The sequence below is a fragment of the Mytilus trossulus genome, chromosome 14, assembly GCF_036588685.1.
Source record: "Mytilus trossulus isolate FHL-02 chromosome 14, PNRI_Mtr1.1.1.hap1, whole genome shotgun sequence".
Taxonomy (NCBI): domain Eukaryota; kingdom Metazoa; phylum Mollusca; class Bivalvia; order Mytilida; family Mytilidae; genus Mytilus; species Mytilus trossulus.
Window position 1 is genome coordinate 17165181 of NC_086386.1, and position 20688 is coordinate 17185868.

The 20688-nt window shown below is 31.8% G+C and overlaps 1 protein-coding gene across 1 annotated transcript; it reads right to left on the minus strand.

The window, feature by feature from the left end:
- Positions 1-360: 360 nt before the first annotated feature.
- LOC134696733 (PAN2-PAN3 deadenylation complex subunit pan3-like) lies at positions 361-19540 on the minus strand. The gene is made up of 16 exons (XM_063558660.1): positions 18854-19540; positions 17895-18218; positions 17183-17435; positions 16618-16763; positions 16015-16080; positions 15278-15382; positions 14983-15040; positions 14190-14348; positions 6516-6632; positions 5973-6119; positions 5254-5525; positions 4765-4904; positions 4229-4358; positions 2550-2614; positions 1952-2090; positions 361-1416 (listed from the first exon to the last, which is right to left on the minus strand). The coding sequence occupies exons 1-16, from the start codon at positions 18929-18931 to the stop codon at positions 1264-1266; spliced, it is 2352 nt and encodes a 783-aa protein (XP_063414730.1). The 5' UTR covers positions 18932-19540; the 3' UTR covers positions 361-1263.
- Between the last annotated feature and the right edge of the window lie 1148 nt (positions 19541-20688).

Below are 20688 nucleotides of genomic sequence, written 5' to 3' on the forward strand. Positions count from 1 at the left end.
ACGGACGACGACGGACGACGACGGACGACGACGGGGCCGGACGCCAAGTGATGAGAAAAGCTCACTTGGCCCTTCGGGCCAGGTGAGCTAAAAATGTGACTGCAACAAAAATGGCCGTTCAATTCAATGATACTTAAACTTTTAATTTGGTGTCTCATCTGGATTAAATTTGCAAATTTTGCCCTATTCAGAGTTCAACAGGAATGAGAAACAAAAGATTTCTTTAATATGGCCTCGAAAGAAAGTTTTATAAATAAATCAAGGAATAACAGAGTTGATTTAGCCTCATTGATCGCCAATGTTAAAATTTTCATTAAGCATGAATTTTTTGAAATTTTTTGTCAGTGAATTTCTTATATAAGCGTAGGAAAACAAAATGGTCCACATGTCCAGAATGCCAAGTTAGCAAAACAATTTTTCAAAATAAAATAAATAAATAAAGTAATGTTGTAACCTTACCATCTTAAAGATTCTCTGCTCTTTAGAAAGGTGAAAGGTTATGACCTTGACATGATTACAAAAATAAATTACAAAAAATGCCCTTGTTTAACTGTGGAGACAACTTTGCATGATTATGAAAGTAGAAAATTCATATTCAAAATATTTCTTTTTCATTTTTAGGTCAAGATTATTAATCTATGACACATTTTTTACTAATATAGATTCTGTACAAATTAAAATGTCATTTGACAGAACAAAAATAGTCAATAATAGTTTAAAATATTCAACAATCTTATAAGTTAGGAATGGAGTCAAAATAAGTTAAGCAGGAACTCCATTTCTTTAGCATGTGCTGCCTTGTTCAAACATCAACAAGTAACAAAAACATGTAGTCTGTAGTCATAGCAACAAATTGTCATAGTAACAATGTGTCTATATCACAAGAAAGCACTTTCCATGTCTTAATTCACAATGTACAATCACTGTCATTGCACACAATGTCTATTTCATTATGTCTACATGAATAATTCACATTTTGATTATTCAAATTTTCCTTTAGATGGAATGAAAACATACTAACAATTATTTCTTTCTCCTTTCATTTTGGTTTGGAAAACTTTTTTTAAATAATCAAGTCAATCCACAAAATACATATAAAATGTATGAACATAACATTACTTCAATACTGACAAGAATCTTCGAAAAAAAAATCCCAGTCAGTTTCAAGGAAATTGATTTTCACAGAAAACACTGGTTTAAATATGTGTAAGTTGTTCTGGTATTGAGATCTATATTCCGTAACAATAAGATCTTAATATATTCCTACGTAAAGGCATTACTCTGTGATTCACTAGCTGTCAGTAAGTCACTGAATGCTCGCTCAAAGTTTTGTTTTAATTCAGCGTATGTCACTACTAGAACACTATTTTCATCACGTGAAACAAGGCAGATCTTTTCTGGTGTACCACCATCCAACTGAAAAAAAGAAATATTAAAAAATCATAAAAACATACAGCGAAAACTTACACCCAACATACTGTGGATTCATTATTTTCAATGGATACTAATTTTTGTGGGTCCAGTAAAAGATGTACTGTAGGTGAACCACAAAATCAAATGTTTCAATAATCACAAATTTTCTGCAGGCTTGGTATGCAGAGATTGGCTAAATTAAGCTTGAGGGCCATAACATGTTTGAAGAAGTAAAATAATTTAGTTAAAATCATAAAATATAAAGATTCTCTATACACCAAAACAAATCAATCACCAATCCTTCCAAATTTAAGCGGTCTCATTATATTTGTTTTGGACAAATACACTACATATCATATCGAATACACTCTATACCATTTTTAAAACCAAAACTTTTACACATGATCTTATTTATCAAGACATCCTCCATTGTGTACACAGTAAATTACAGTATGATTAATTTTCATTCCCTTTACTCTTGAATACTTCAAGAGCATTTACAAAAAATAAAATATGCCATTTTTTCCTTATTTGTTACCTTGTTAAGAGACTGAAGGATATGTGCCATATCAATCCAGGGAGCACCGTTAGCATCATGCTGGTGAAACAAAAAGTCACGATATAGTTTCAACATGTATCGGTCACCTGTTTCTGACCACTGAGGATCCATCTGAAACCTGAAACAATTCATTTTATTAATAATGTCACAAATACTAAAAGTGTATTATAGAACATAATAAACATTTTTTCTAAATTAAACACAAAACATATTAATTCATTCTGTGATGTATCTTTTTTAATCTTTAATAGTCTTTTTAGTATGACGTTCATTTTCACTGAACCAGTACGGTACATATTTTCATTTATGGGCCAGCTGAGGCCAACCACCGGTGGGGGAATTTCTCAATGCATTGAAAACTCATGGGTGGCCTTTGACTAGTATCTGCTCTTTATCAGGTTGTTGTCTCTTTGACATATTCCCCATTTCCAATATCAATTTCAATGAATAGAAATGTCTACAAATATCTAATTTATATTTATTGGGTTTCTGCAACACAATCAAGAAATGTCTATAATTATATACTTTTGCAACTTTAGAATGGAAAACAGATGCTAGTGTGTGTATTTTAACTTACTCTTTCCTCTCATTGATTGTACCCAGTTTACATAACAACCGGAATAATCTGCCATTTTCTACAGACTACAAAAGAAAAATTAATCAATGATTAAAATAATAAGTACCTCTACATCATTCTGGTATTAAATGAATTCTGCTTAGACATAAAAAATATTTTGCTAGACTATATTTTTTTATTTCTTATTGGTTACCCCTTTTACCGTTAACTGCCCAGACAGAAGCTACTCTATGGCTTCCCTGGCTTCTAATACTCGAGTCGGGAGATCTTCATATAAAATATCAATAACAAGAATGTTTCCATAGTACACAGATGCCCCACTCCCACTATCATTTTCTATGTTCAGAGGACTGTGAAATTGGGATAACAAGAATGTGTCCAAAGAACATGGATGCCCCACTTGCACTATAATTTTGCATGTTCAATGGACCATGAAATTTGGTAAAAAAACTGATTTGGCATTAAAATTAAAAAGATCATACCATAGGGGACCTGTGTACTAAGTTTCAAGTTGATTAGACTTCAACTTCATCAAAAACTACCTTGACCAAAAACCTTAACCTGAAACTCAAATTTTCATTTTCTATGTTCAGTGGACCGTGAAATTGGGGTCAAAAGTCTAATTTGGCTTTAAATAGAAAGATCATATCATAAGCAACAAGTGCACTTATGTTCAAATTGAGCTTCATCAAAAACTACCTTGACCAAAAACTTTAACCTGAAGTGGGACGAACGGACAGACGAATGGACGAAGGGACCCACAGACATGAAAACATAACGCCCCTCTACTATCCTAGGTTGGGCATATAAACTCTTATTTGGCATTAGAACTAGAAAGATTTATCCTAGGGAACCTGTGTACTAAGTTTCAAGTTGTTCCCACTTCAACTTCATAAAAAAATACCATGACCAAAAACATTAACCTGAAGCGGGACAGACGGACGGACCAATGCACAGACCTGAAGTCATAATGCCCCTCTATCATAGGCAAACATAAAAACTTGTCTGTAGTTAATTGTGTCTTTATTTCATTCACTAGCACCATGTTCACAGTTTTATTAATGTTTTGAAAAAAAATTCATAATACAAAATTTAAATTTTTATATTTTGGCATTATTTAGGTGAAATTCTTAAAATTCTACCTTTGGATCCCAAATCATAATTTTTTATACCAAAATGGCAAATTCCATACACTGAATGATGTCCATTCCAAGTGTTTTGAACATAAAACAGCATGTCATGTCTAAAAGGTATACTAGTCTAGCTTTGAATTCTTCCATATTCTTTCAAAATAAATGTTCCCTTATTTCAAAGTCTCATAAATTCTGAAAATTTCATCTGATTTTGACACCTTTTTCAACAAATGGAATCACCAAGTTAACACTTTCATTTGGGTATTCAACAAAGATAAATAACTTGTGTTTGCAAAGTTTTGAGTGGTAAATGTAAAAGAGGTAAAATGGGATTCATCGTCATCTATCTGAAGTGTGAATACCGGTTACCCAGAATTCGTAGGCGAACAGGTGAAGAAATAAGAAATAAATGAAAATTTTAAATAATAAATTGTGGGGGTATTACAAAAAATGCGATCCCATGCTCTTAAATGATTAATATTGGAACAGTTGAGCCCTAAGTGTATAATACTGAAACATATGAAGACATTTTTAACTAATATTTACCTTAGATAACTCTGTATCCATCACATCACTTCTAAGCTGGGCTGCGTCTAATTGTGTATAAAATCTGGCACCAATCATTGGCATAATATCGTTAATACTTCGTGGTCGATTAGAATTGGTTAACAGATACCTACAATGGAAACACAGATTGAGTCAAACTGAAATTTAATCATTTAACTCTATTGTACATCAATCGTTGGCACAAACATGTTTAAATCCAATTCTTCTGTGCATGTTTACAAAACATCAGAATATAACTATTTTTTCATTAACCAAAATATTTTTTACTAATTTATTCTTTATTTTTATAATTTTTTTAAAAATACAAATAATTATATTGAATACAGTTATGGTCTTGAGGTTGTTCCTCCACCACATCAATTTATCTGTAACTTCTATTGAAATTGTCGTTAGAATGTAATTTTGAAAGTTTGATGCCATAAGGAATAAGTTTATTAACAGGTTTTTCAATAACTTTGTGTACTGCCATTCTATATAAATATATCATAACAAAATAATTTGAAAATTAAACCGACACGAAGAAATTTTTGAGATCTGCTGAGTAATTGCGTGCTACAAGTTCCATGGAGGATGTAAAGTTGTCCCGCTGTATGGCCATGATACTGTTGCAGCCTAAAGCCAACACAACCTTTCCAAGGAACACCAAATCTTCTTGCTGAAAGTAAATTATACATTATTACAACTTTGTGAATCAAATATGTTAAAAACTTTTTCTAATAACTAATTTATTCTACTGTTAAAGTGTAAAATATTTGGCCGGATGTCTTGTTTTCAAGGATTTAATTTGGCTCGTGAACAATCCTTGCCTTTTATACCAATATTGTTGCTATTTGCACACTGGATATTTTCACATATTTTTAAGAAATATGAAATAAGTGAAAATAAACCTGAAAAATGCCACAATATTTTTTTTATCAAAGTCTATGAATCATTTCCCTTCATACAATTTTAAATAATATAATGATAACTAAAATTTGTCTTGTTCTTCAACAAAATATACCGACCTGATAATGCTGCATCATTGCTAATGGATTGCCCTGGTTATTGTCAAATGTCAACACATCCATGATGCCAACACAATTCAACCGTAACCGAGACTTGCTGTAGATGAGAATTTTGGTTGGGTCCATAGTTCTACAGGCAAGACCAGCAGCATGTATGGCCCTCAGAGCAGAACTCAATTGTACAACATAGGCCCATATCAAACTTTCAGGCAATAGACCGGCATGCTGGCGAGGAGTGTTGTTGGCACCACCTCCTCCCCCTCCCCCTCCTCCTGTTAAATAAACACATACAATCATAATAATCATATAGTGTAAAGGTTAAAAAATTCATTCAAACATGCCTGACTAAAGCCTAATGAAAAGTGTACTTAAAATTTCCCTATATTGAATAACTTCAATTTCATCCTTTTCCCTAATTGTTACTATGGCAATATGTGAGATTCTTTTGATTTTCTGTAAAATCAAAAATTATTGCCTGCATTTATTATTGTGATTTTTTAAGAAAGGACAAAAATCTGAGATAAATTATGGTGATTTCCAGAAAAAGCATACAGTTAAATGTATTTGGTATCAGAATATAACTTTTTATAATGAGATAATTGTAGAGAGTTGTGTGTAAGTTTTTCTTTGATAAATGTTGTTTTTTCTTCTAGTTAACCATTTTTTCATTCATTTTCATGAGCAAATACTTTTTTCATGAAAAACAATACATAACTGACCTTTGCCATTTCCACTGGAGTTGTATGACCTTGAACTTCCATCCATATTAAATGACTGATTGTAACCATTAATAGATCCAGGATTATTGAAGTGTCTACCCATCAATGTCTCCGCACAGGCATGGAAATCATACACAAATACTATAGCTGTAATTGTAAAATTAAAATAACTAATTAGGGGTTTCCTTCTTGTATTTAGTGTTGACCAATAGATAACATAAATAAACATAATGGTTTAAACAAATGGAGACGTTTCATAAATTAAGTTATGGTACATCATGTGAAAACTTACTAAAATCTGACAGTTAAAGTTCCATAACTTTACATGCTCTGGATTTTTTTTATCAATCCAAAAAAAATGTGTGAAAATTTGAGGAAATCACTGTAGGCATACTTTCTAGAGTTTAATTGCCTTAGATTTGACAGATAAAGTTTTGGAACTCGGGATAAAAAAAATATAAACATTAAAAACATTATCATTTCAGATATAACCGTGATTTTGTTAATCAATTGTGTCACAAACCATTAGCTAGTTATACTTACAATTATCACCAAATGCTTTAGTAGTAAAAACTTCTCTTAGTTGTACTATGTTAGGATGGTACATTTTCTTCCACATGTCTATTATCATCATACACTTTGTATTTGACAATCGAAAACCTGTCAATGATAAACAAAAAGGCTGATTATTCCAATTATCATGCTTTTTATTTGGTCTTACTGTTAACCAAATTATTTCCGTGGTATACTTTTGGGGTATTTGGCCTGTTTACAATGAGTTCTGGTGATTTTCTTACTTTGGTGATGTATTCATATTATAGAAGACACAAGTTTGATATTACATAATGAATTAATACACCTAACTTTTTTGTTGCTAGCAAAACTTAATTGGTTACCAGTAATTCTTTTAAGTTCAGATAACAGTCTAAACGGGCGCACTAAGTTTGCGCGCATTTGGGGATTAAAATATTTTACGTTTGCGCCCAGCTTTTGATTACATTTGCGCGCATTTGTTTTACAGGTAATCTCAGGTAAAAATATAAAATAATCAAAGCGCGAAAGCGCTGTAAAGGCAGTTAATTACAGGTTGTGTGTATTTCTAGTCCAGTTATATCATTATCTTCCATAGAACAGAGGTGGTTTGTAGAATTTAAGATTTAGAGTTCTTTTGTACCTTAGTTCACCTATACATGTATCTATAGTCTACTGTTTACAGTATATTTTCTGTGCCTCGCCATGAAATGCATTTTTAGCCATGGCCTTGTCAGTTTGCTTTAAATTTATGAGTTTGACTGTCCCTTTAGTGTCTTTCGTCCCTCTTCTTTAGACATATAAGAACTTTTCCTTTTCAATATAAATAGACTATTTTTAATAATTGATTGTATACGCAGATTCTATGACTCCCATAAAAAAAGTTCACAAAGATTGACTAGTCTCTGTACTGTGTGTATAGCAAGAACATCAAGTACCATAATGGTAAATGTACATAGTAACATGTCAACTTTTTTGATGACCATACCTGCCAACTGTCAGTATTTGCAGAGTATTTCCCCCATCGAGCTCGAGGCTCCCAAATGGAAATTTTGTAAGAGCAATTTTGTCGACTATTTAAAGAAAACAATTAATTCAACAATGGCTATAAGCTTGTTAATGCAAGGACAAGCCAAAAACCACATTAGAATATATTTGAAGGGAATCCATGACAATCGCCTCATTAGCAAATAGCCCCACTTTTTCACTAACTCGCCCCACTTTAAAAAAAAACCTGCCCCAACCTGGATTACCAAATCGCCCCACTTGTGAACTGTGTTAAATCCCGTTGATATTACTCCTGCCAACTCGCCCCACCTAATAGAAAACGATAATATCTAGATAAATATATGATTAACCAGGAAGAATTTAGTAATGCCAACTCGCCCCACTTATGTAAAAAGATGTTATCCCTGGCATTGTATATAAGTTAAATTCTGTTAATATAACTCTTGCCAACTGGTCCCACCTAATGGAAATCGGTGAAATCTAGATAAATATATTATTAACCAGGATGAATTTAGGAATGCCAACTCGCCCCACGTATGGAAAAAGATGTTATCCCATTGAATATAAGTTCAATTCCTTATATTGCATTATGATACAATTAACAGGTTTCTTTTCAATTGTTATGCAAATAACTAAGCTTCAAAACTTACATTTATTCTTCAGTATAAATCAATAATAGTAATTAAATTTATTTTCAGTTTGTTTGTATTCTGTGTAGATTAGTTTTCATTAAAGTGGTGCGAGTTTTTATTTTTAATTATATATACATTGTATATATATATTAATCTAAAAATTACCGTTTTTTTATAAGTAGGGCGAGTTGGCAGGAGTAATATTAAACAGGGTTCTCGCTAAGGCGAGTCCATGAGTCCTGGACTCAACAAAATCTGTCTGGACTCACCATTTTCAAAACTGGTGAGTCCACAAATACATCAATATTGAAATATTTTGTATAAACTGAACACAGTTACCATGACTCACCGTGGCCAAAAATGACGAGTCCCTGGACTCGCCTTCAAAAATCCTTAGTGAGAACCCTGATTTAAAATGATTTAACCAATTTCACATGTGGGGCGAGTTGGCAGGAGTAATATTAAACATGATTTAACCAATTTCACATGTGGGGTGATTTGATAAATCAGTTTGTGGTGTTTTTTTAAAAAGTGGGCCGATTAGCCAGTGGGGCGACTTGTCCTGCTTCCATTTGAAGGCCCCCTTGAAGGTTTTGTATGACTATATGAACCATCTTTCACGTAAAACCCCCATGTGCATTTTGAAAAGTTGGCAGATATGTTTCTTACTCCAGGCAAAATCTACCGGTATGAATGAAAAAGAAGTTTTCAATTAAGGCTCTGTGGCCATAACAGCTGTCTCATTAGCATTTTAACCACTTCCCATATTTGCAATTAAAACAATAGAAGAAAATTATTCAACGCAAAAACAAAACTTACTTGTAAATATGAAATTCTCTTTACGGTATGAGTATGAGTAGTACCTGTAACTGCTTATACATGTACCTATTTCTTATTCACTTTTGCTTGATAAACTCACTAAATATCATATACATTGTACCACATCTCCTTATTTTTATATGCATTCCAATAACATGAACAATTGTAATTCAATTCTATATACCAAAGCAAAATGAACTGCACCACTTTCATTCACTAGTATGCATCTTTTGGCAAAATACAAGACTTTGTTCTTAGATGACACAATTAATATAATATATATTTATTGATAATAAAATAAAATTTGGTATACAACTCTTTAACGGTATAAAAAAAAGCACAGCTGTGTCATAAATTGTGAAATTTGTGCTGAAAACATAGACATTGATGGTATTTGAGTAATTCCATATGTGAAGCTCAACATTAGCTCGTCAGTTGGTGGTGGACAGTTATAGTTCCTTTCTGCAGGCTAGGATGAATGACTTTTCAGGAAAACCAATTTCACAAATCAAAACTTTCCTCTAGCATGTCTAGATTTCTCCTACAATATTCATCCAGTTTAGTTCTTTTGTTTTAATTGGACACCGTCCTGATTTTTAATTTTGCAAACCATTCAGTCTCTTGCTTGCAAATGGTGCATGAAAATAGGATGGGTATGGCAGTAGACAAGTCTCTTTAAAGTGGGTTTGTGCCCTGAAAAAAAGTTTTATAACTTAAGTTTAATTGAAACTTGTGCAACACATATACCTAAATAACTATATAACATAGAAGAGAGCATCATTCGTGTCAATGTTTTGTTCCTGTTTACATTGTCATTGATATTTTTTCAGAAAGCCTGAGGCATAGCTCATGAATTCCTGTCATTAGACATTACATCCTAAATTAACATAATTACTGCTAGAATGATTATCAGTATGATATAGTACACTATCATTGTACAGCCCAAGTCTTCAGTATATATAATTGTTGCATTCATTCACTCCTGTGTTCAGTCGTTCAAAAATTTCTAAACATCAACAAATGAACTTAAATAACAACAAGAAAACACTAGAAAAGATACGTACATACAACCCGTGTTTAAGTGTATTTGAAAGAGAAATAAATCTGGTTAAACGATGTAAAAAGGAGAAATATATCTGGTTAAACGATGTATAAAGGAGGAAAAATTGTAGATATTGCATTACGATGCGTTCTACCTAATAGCACGTGGATATGTGTTTACATATTTAGACTTGACCCAGTATGACCCGTACCTTGTAGGTCACCGCCGTCGTTTAAACACTTGACTACAGTCGTGTATAAGCTAGACAATAAAAAGCTTAAGCCTGTACTATTTGTGTGAAGTAAATGTGTTTGTTCTGTACATTTAAATTGTTTTACCTGTAAGCAAGAACGTTTATCTATCCGTTTCCTTCTCAATTCACTTTGTCAAATTCTTCGAGCTTCTTCAAAACATACGTATTACTGCGCCCCGGAAGTGAAAAAAATATGAGAAATCCTCGTAAAATAATGCTATTTTCAATTTTGAGGAATCCATTTTGTTATATTAATTATACAAAGATAAAAAAAGGTTACGATTAATTATGAATTTGCATATCATTATACGAAAGGTTTATGGACTATTTTTTGAGTTGGTCATTTTGGCGGTAAATCATGTACACATACACACGTAGATTGGCTGGTACCCGATTGTAATGTTACACATCAAATATATCAAATAGCTAATACCCGGAACGTAGTACCGGGAACCAGGATAGTATGTAGATAACATACGTAACTAATACCGAAATTGAAAACGCTTTACGGTTTCTCGTTCATAACCCGAATTCCGCTTTGAATTATAGAAGATGCAATATTAATCATGTTCAGTCGACTTTTCATTGTTATATCAACGTCTGAACTAATTAAAGAATCTTTAGATGTCAGATAACACTTGAAATTGACCCGACCTCTTTCCACACGGAATATACAACTATTGATAGTTTGTAGTCAGGTTGACTGCTTATAATGCAAAATACACACTTATTACAAGTTCTATAAAACGAACAATACACACTGATCGTTTCTTTAGTCCCCAATGTAAATGAAAGAAACAAAAACCATATCATACCATAAAAAGAAGAGGAGAAATTCGAACATTTCCGGATCTATTTCTGGCCAAAAGACCCCCAGCATGGATTGCGTATGAAAAGATGAACCTCATGACTTAAAAGTCAGGCCTTAAAGCACTGCCTTTAAAAACTATATTAAGCTATAAATAACTCCTTTTTTTGTATTTTCATATTAATCAATTATTAATTTTAAAAATAGTTTATTTATCAGTCAAATTATATACTGTTCATATTGAATTCTCAAAGCAAGTAAAAACTCTGTTATAGCTTAAGGTCGATTTACAATACAGTAGACTCCGGCCAATCGGATACCCAAAATGTCAGCTAAAAATATCTGATTGTCCGATATATTCAATTAGCCGATGAACGTTTATTCCTCCAAGTTTTTTTTCAAAATTGACAGACACAACCCTAAGATACCAACAGCTATTATAGCTGTTTTATTCATGGAAATTTGTAACTAATCTCAATGTTTTTTCAGGTACAAGATCGGATAAATTTGGTTGATTGAGTCGCTAATAGATCAATCAGTTGATTATTATGTATTTTGTTTATCTGTCAGTCTATTGATGTTTTAATTATCTGAATAAATATGTACCTCTTAAATAATGAGACTTATCGTTTTTGCATGATTTGTGTGTTAAAACAGGTAAAAGTTAAAAATAACTATGAATTCTCGGAAGTAGGCCACAGGTAAATCTATTAATAGCTACGAATTCTCTAAACTATAATCGACCTCGGATCTATATTTTCTACAGTTTTTTATTTATGAAACACATTTTCAATTTCAAGTAATACAACTATTTTTATGATTATAAAATTGGACATCAAGATGAGTAAAATTAATTTGCTTTTCTATCTATCTGTCGTGGTTCAAAATAAAAGGCTGAATATTATGTAAATTAGGAAAATGGTGCACGTGTGTACAAGTTACATAATTCTATTTCACCTGGGATATATGCTATTGACACACGATTCCTTATTTTTACACGGGACTTCTATATATATTTTAATAAATTGTTGAGAAAGAGGTACATTTCATTCATATTTAATAAACTTTGATGAACATCACGCAAAGTTTATCATTTCTGTCGTGTCCTTGTTTGTGAAGTAAATGATAACGCTCACATTTGGATTAACACATAACAAACTCATATTAGGCAAAATATAATATCGGATTCATAAAATAAACAAGATAACAAGAAAAAATATGTTTTATTCGTCTATAAAAGATCGTTTTTATTAATAAAATGAAACATATCTGTACTGAAGTTTTCTTAAACTTCGTAATGGCGCAACTTCCGGCTTCATTTCCTGTGAAGAAAAATATGACATTATTTCAAAATATTCGATTGTACATGGTTTTCACACATTTTTCATGAATATTCCTATCCAATTAGCCGATATATTCTAATAACCGATATTCGATTATCCGATGTATTTTGACTGAAATGTATAGGGAATGGTTCGGTGTTTTGAAATAATATTACAATAGCCGATATATTTGTTTAACCGATATCCGATTAGGTGGAGTCTACTGTATATGAATGGGCTATGTCACGGATTTTCTTAAATTTTTGCATACACCTTTGACTTATTAAATTGTGTGTGAAAATCGAAAAAATCTGCGGTTTTATCTCTTTTTCCCCTGCCTTATAAGACTTATACTAAAGGAAGGGGTACTGATACTTGTAAATAGTTGAACAAATTAATAGATAAATAAGCATTATTACATTTTGTACCTGTATTTTACCTGAGTTTACCTGCCAAAAAAATGCGCGCAAACGTAATGCACCGGTCTAAACAAAATTTGATTTGTTTATGTGTCATTCATTACCTACAATTTAAATTGTATTGTTTTCTTTCAATTTCGTAAATGTTTCCACTTTTATTATCAAATAATCATGTAATCTATAAAGTCAGCTAGCTTTGCATTTGAATGGTTCATATCATATGACTATCAATAAGATCTACTATGAACATTAAATAGACAGAATATTACGGCAAACTTTATTGTTCTTTGATTTTATATGTTGTACAACTGTTAATAGACCTAATTGCTATTTGGAAATATGCATGGCTTGGCTTGAAAATGTCACCTCCTGAACTAGAGATGTCATGCAACAATCATTTTTCCTTTGTGGAGTCCAATATTTCTATTAACCCTTTCAACGCTACACAAAAAAATAGAAAAATGGCTGCTGCTGCTGCATTTTTTTTGTGTTCATTCATTAGAACAGTATATTCCTTTTCAGACTGCTGTATCTTTTTTATTATAAGAGATACAGAAAAAGTTATTGCATGAAAAATGCTCAGGAGAGTATGAACTGTAATGTTAGGCAGTTATTTCAGTAAAAATTTTATCAGGTTACCTGCATTTTCAGGTAATTAACAGGTAAAAGGTGTAATTCGTTACATTTGTGTTGAATTTTGAATAAAAACTACTTTTCGTCTTCATCTATTTTGTTTGTTTATCTGCCATATGATAAAGAAGACACCAATTGCTCGATTCTGTAGCGTATTGCACCATACACAACGTATTATGTAATCATGGCACAAATCAGTGGCTCTGTCCTCAAAATTTTAGTCAACCTCCTTTTCCCCCCTTTTTCTACGTCTCGTAATGATCGATCAAATCATATTTCCCACACGAATTGAATGTAATAAACACATTGAGATAACAAGAAACCTTTTCACTAATCCTCGTCATCAGTTTCGCCATAGAAATGCTGAAATATTTCCATATTTACAGCTTCGTTTCCGATTTCCGCCATTTGCAATTGTCAAAATATTTGTTTTTATTTTCCTTCAATTTTCCTTCTACTGCATGATTTTACAATAAAAATTGCCGGGATTTCAAGCGCAAATGAGACCTTGCATATCCTCGATTCATACAAGGAAAAATTAGAGAGGACCCGAATGAAAACCGAATGGTTTAAGAGTCCTTATGAAAAATCCATTGTCATCGCGGCATATGCCGCGAATAGCAGTGGCGGACGGCGTATGTCATCGCGGCATATGCCGTGTATAGCGTTGAAAGGGTTAAGATAAATAAAAATTACGAAAACCTTTCTGATGTCTTGTATTGGTGAACAAACAGCATTACGGTAACTTACCATGAATTCTACGTAGACAGTATGTGAGGCCATCTTTGGTATTGATAGCTTTATAACAAGTGGTGGGGTAACTAAATCTGTTTGATTTCTGCATTGAACTTGGTGGAGGGGGCTCCAATGGAAACAAATGATGATAATTATCTACTTCTGTTGGGATATCTGAAACACAATTGTTTATATGGAGTCATTACATACAATATGTAAACAAGATAGTATTTTATATCCACCTACATTTTAAATATTGTGGTTTAAATAAGTCTTTATCTTTCCAAGGTGTAAATATTGTTTTATTATTCATCTTGTGTAAAATAAAGGAAAAACAAGAATGTGTCCTCAGTACACGAATGCCCCTCTAGCACCATCATTTTCCATGTTCAGTGGACCATGAAATTTGGGTAAAAACTCTAATTTGGCATTAAAATATAAAGATCATATCATAGGGAACATGTGTACTAAGTTTGAAGTCGATTGGACTTCAACTTCATCAAAAACTACCTTGACCAAAAACTCTAACCTGAAGCGGGACACACGGACGAACGGACAGACGAACGAACGCATGCACAGACCAGAAAACATAATGCCCCTCTACTATCCTAGGTGGGGCATAAAAATTGAGAATTGAGAAATATACATAATATATAAATAATTTATGATTTTGTCATGAAATATATATATGGATCATGATTTTCACCAAAATTTTATAGAAGGATGTAGGGGTTTTGAAATCCCAGCTCTGTATTTTATCAAGTTTCAGTTTACATACAGTTATAAAAACATTACATGACATTCTTACCTGGGTTTTGTTGCAGATCTATTTGTGCCAATGTCATAGAATGCCTGTTTAATATGTCCTAAAAATACAACAAACCACTATCGTAACATTTAACTTTACAAATTTATAAAAATGTTTTTAAGGGTTGCATTTTTTAATAATCCCTGTCACATCAATGTCCAATGGAATAGTAACTGCTAACTTATGAAAATATCCTCAAGGGAATTAACTTATGAAAGTAGCAACTAACTGTTATGGTTTGAAAAAATAATTAATGCAAGTATTGTTCAATAAAGGTGACTTATTAAATACTTACCATTTTAAGTTCATCACACATGAAGAATTGTGGCATGTTTTTCTTTACTGTCATGTGTGCTACATGTGGAGGTATACTTGGAAACATGGTAAAATTTGGTATGTGCTGCAAAAGATAATAGAAGTATGTATTTTGCGTCAAATTTCTATAAATACATACCAATTTAAATCCCTACAGGAATAGTATTCTATTTATACATATCTTCAGTTTCTTTGCAACATTTTTGCTATTGGGAATCAATTTTAATTATCTTTTTTATATGATGATGTTGTTACTTCTTTCACCACCGAAATATAATACCTATCTCTCATCTTTTTTGTATTCACATAAAAATAGCTACGAAATGTGACCTTTTTACATTTTACAATAAAAGAAGCCTGATAATTCAAAATATAGAATTTTTGCATTGATGCTGCACAAAGCAAATCCTAATCAAGCAGTCAATCACAATAAACAATGGAATAGTTGATTTAATGTAACAATGCTTTTCTTAAAATGTGTATGAATTAACAAGATGCTAGTTTAGTATTTTCCTTGTCTTGCATTTTAACACCTTTTAAATTTTATATAAATGTAATTTTCATTGTTCATTTTTGTTTGATGTTAGAAGCAATCCAATTGTTTGGATTTTATACAAATAAAATCTCATATCTTATCTGTTCTAAATGTACTAAAACGCATCTTTGAGTTTGATCTAAACACTTAAGTTTATAACACAACCTATCATTTTTACTTACAATGCCCTCCCTTTGTACAGTATAATCTTCAGGATTGTAGAAATAGGTTGTTCCACCAACACTTTCCTGTTTAAAAATCAAAAAAATGATACATACAACTGATCCCGAGTTATAATATATTGATATTACTGATAGTATGCAGAAAAGGTAAGAAACTGGAAATGATGACCTTGAAATAAACAGAGGTTGAAATTATAGTAAGAACTATTTAAATAGAATCCATTTTGTACAGAATATTTATTCAGATTAGACAGGTCTTTGTTAAAGCTTTAAGACAGGTTTCAACTTTTATAAATTATACTATGGAATATTATTGCATGAAACTTTCCCATAAAACTGACAACAATAATGCTGGGTTCAATTTTAAAGGACTCAATTCACTAAAGATATTCAGTAACTTTAGAATTTTTGGAACGTTTTAACCATTCGAAAAAATAGCAGTGGGATCATGGGACTATAGGTTTTACAACAATAAAACTTGGACTTTGAATTTTGATAAAAATAATCAATGCAACTGAAAGTGCAAAACCAAACAATTTATTAATTAACCATTGTTCAAAAATCACAATAATAACAAAATTCTGAATGAAGTGTATACATTACCTGAATGGTGCTGGCTGGTTGGTTTTTCTTTGGTGTTCCTGGTTTAATGGGAGCTAATGGGGAACCAGTCCTTCTCATCATAAGAGGAGAGTTTGTTGGAGACAGATGAGGACTATTGTTAGGACTGGCTGTAGAATAAACAACTCCTGAAAATATACAAGTAATTTATCTTTGTGTAATCATATTAGTTTCAATCAACACAATAATCAAAGATTTTGGAAAGATGAAATTTGTGAATACTGAATACATAAAGCAGACTATTAAAGTTCTGCCATTAATCCAACAGTGATCAACTTATACTTGGTGTGAGCCAATGCTCTGTTGAAAGCCCTATTTTGACCTATAATTGTTAACTTTTTATACATTGCAACTTTGATGGATAGTTGTCTCATTACCAGATCTCCTTATTTATATTATTTAGTTTTTCAAATGAAAAAAAAAAATATTTCAAAATAATCAGTAAGATCTTGCTGAACTTGTTATGAAGTACAATCATCATGAATTGCATTCCAAGAATCACTAAACAGTCTCTTTTAAGATCTAAACAAACTTTTAAAATGTTTACCTGACATGCCTGATGGCATTAAATGAGCGGGTGGAGGTGTGTTGGACATCATAGGTCCTCCCACAGGCATTGGAATATCCCCTCCAGGCACGGAATTTCCCATGTGACCATTATCCATCATATGAGGTCCAGCATTAGACATGGGAGGCATACCGACTGGCCCATTGTTAAATGATGAGAAATTAGGAGAACTAGCACTATGAGTTAATGTTGCAGACTTTGGTACGAATTCATCTGCCCCTGGGTTTGAACCCTAGAATAGAAACAATTTCCTTTATCAATATTATACATACAAATTTGTAACTCATATTTTAACAATTTTTTCATAAATAAATAGTGACTGCAAATAATTTCACCGTTATCCAAGATTTATGTATTAATGATGTGACAGTATCAAGTTCAGCTTATTCAAAATCAGGATAACTATTAATGTCATGGCCATCTAACTTATGTGTTATTATTTATGATTATTATAAAACTACTTGTTATAGAGAAGAAGAAATAGTTTATGTCTTTCTGAATGAATAAATGTAATGAAATGCAATTCTGTAATCTAAATATAAATGTTTTTGTATTTACAAATTAGAAAACCTAATCATATATTTTTTTTATTTTGTTCATACTTCTTTACAATAAAAATCATTCGAGAACTTCCATTGTTAAAAACAAAAATATAGCATGCAGCATATATTAAATCTGCCATAAAATATACCTTTAAACCACTACCAGGAATTTGCAGATTGAGAGCTGCAAAATCATTTGTTAAGCCCTGATCTATTCTTGATCCTAGACCATCAAAATTTGGACTATCAATCCTAGATCCATAACCTTCGTTATACATCTGACCAGGTAATGGTCCATCCCTAAGATCTGGAGGCACGTCCATTCTAGGCATGTCCATCCTTGGTCTCATTCCATGGCCAGGTGGACCAAAGTTCCTAGGTCCTGGCCCTGGTGGACCTGGTGGACCAGGTGGCCCTGGCATTGGGCCTGGGCCCATCATATTTCTTTGTCCTCTTGCCATTCCTCTTTGCCGCTGAAAAATAGTTTTAAAAAAATAATTCAAAGGGTTTTGCCAGACACCTTAACTGTGAATTTCAAACATAGAGGTTGGAAAAAGTGTCTTTACAAACAGGTTTTTTGCAGATATGTCAATTCTTTCTAGCAAAAAATAAAGCAGATGGAATCTAGTAAACAGAATTGAGAGAATATTTGGCCACTTTTCTATTCGGACCCGCTTGAAATTGTCAAGTGACATTAACCATAAGTTCATATTTCATGTAGTCATTTTGTGATGCTTAACATTCTAACATTAATATGAAACTGGTGTGTGAAAAATTATATTCTCCCAAGGAGAAACAGACTTTCTTATGATGTTAGAACAACTGTCTTTGTATAAGTAAAATACAAGCATTACTCAGGCATCTATATCATTGTTTCAAACAACATCAATATCCATGTGTACTAAAATCTTATCAATTTTATATGAGTATACTTGTTTAGTCTTTTTTCATTTTGGGCTAGTAAACAATATACTATCAACTATCTATGCACATAAATTTCTGATGTTTATGGTGTTTGTTGCATTTGTAAACTTAAATGACAAGCTTTCTATTTGTCTTATTCATATAAAAGCCATATTTAACAGGCACAATGTAACAAAATACCTACATTAAATGGCTGGAAGTCTGGGACAGGTGGTTCACTACTAAATGTAGCATTAAAATACTGATCTCCATTACTGCCCATTGAGTCTGGTATGCTACAAAATAATCAAAGCATCATAGATTACTGATCAATGTAACTGTACAAGTGAAATAAATCCGGGTGCATTTTTAAAAATATTCTGTTTTTAGTCATCTTTTTTTTTAAACCAACATACCTCATCATGCTCATTAATCAGTCAACAGAATAATTTATGTAGTGTTACAGTGTGTTGATCAAAATAAATAATACATGTAGGTATACTTTTCAGGTTAAGATTTTGTGGATTCAGTTAGATGTGTTGTAAATTGAATACACAAATTCTTTACCTCAATTCCAGTATAATTATCAACTGTCATGGCATAAACTGTGGTCATTCAAAATTGCATTAGAATGGAGTTGATTTTTTTAAAATATTTACACATTTCAGTGTAAATGTTTGTAAATCATGACACTCAAAAACCATACTGGCATGACTGGTATTGTATCAATACTCATATTTGTGTAATGAAACAAACTTTTGAAAAGGGAATAAAAACATTTCACAGAAGTGTGGAAATCAACTCTGGTTATATTCTATTCCATGGCTAACATAAGACATAAGATACAGATAAAACACTTTCATATTCCTTCTCAACTGCTTGTATTTGATAAAGCACTTTTTCATATTAAATAGCAATCTAATACATGTACATGTAATATAAATTTTGATTTTATACAAAAGAACTATATGTAATTGTGTATCTAAATTTAAAAAGTTGTTGGCCAAACCTTTTCTAAATTAAGTAGAAATAACATATTATAAGTTGGCAGTTGATTATTAAAATGAGGTACATTTATAAAGTTTCTGCAAGTCATAGAAACACATAATTTTCATCATGTCTTCAACTAAGAATTCTGAACCAGATCTGATTTATCACTCCAGCAATGCTTAATCAATAAAATACATCTCCCTTTCACTTTTTTTTCTCAAATTAAATTTCTATTTTAATACTTGTTATCTGAAACATTAGAGTCATTATAAAGAATAATATGTTCTATGTTTTTCTTCACTTGGACAATATCCTCACAAATTATACACAAATTTAGTACTTTTAAAAACTCTTCAAAAATAAATGATCCAATCTTTAACAAACTACACATTCATTGCTAGTTCATAATAGCATGTATAGGCATGATAGGGAACCCTACAACAGTAGGTCGGATCATTTTTGTCCAAAAGGGATTAGTACACAAATGACCGTTAATAGGCCACCCTTTCACAGTTATTGCATTTATATTAAAATGCAGAGTAGGATTTCATAATATAATTTGGGAAATAAAAAAAATAAACTTTTCTATTCATATTAAAGGCTAAAAAGAGAAATTTTGACTTCAACAGTGCTTATTGAAATATGACAAATAAAAAATTAAGGTAGGCTTTTTCTAAGCTTAAGATATAGAATATGTAGGGAAATTGGAAACACATATTTTTTTTGTTTAGCGGAATGGAGGTGAAAATGCTTTAAAAAAAACAGACAAAAAACATCACATCACAGGAATAGTGATTAGTCGCTTGGAACATGCATGAGTTTTCCCATACTCCTTGCTATATCAATATGTACCCAAAAAAATCTGAATTCTTTACAATATGGCTGCAATGTAAACCATGAAGTGGCCTATTTAATGACCATGCAAACAGTTTAAATTTTCAACCAGCACAGAAAATGTCATACTTTAAAACATAGTTACTACAAATGTAGTACTGTATTATTATAAGGTAACAGTAACGATTTGTGTCTATGCATAAAATAAAATGAAAT

What these genes read in the sequence shown, in the direction of transcription:
- LOC134696733 (XM_063558660.1), bottom strand. Translation starts at nt 18,931, where the DNA reads ATGGGCAGTAATGGAGATCAGTATTTTAATGCTACATTTAGTAGTGAA. An exon ending in CAGACTTCCAGCCATTTAAT is followed by an intron (nt 18,219 to 18,853) that starts GTAGGTATTTTG and finishes ACTATTTTTCAG; the next exon opens with CGGCAAAGAGGAATGGCAAG. An exon ending in TGTGTGATGAACTTAAAATG is followed by an intron (nt 15,041 to 15,277) that starts GTAAGTATTTAA and finishes TTGTATTTTTAG; the next exon opens with GACATATTAAACAGGCATTC.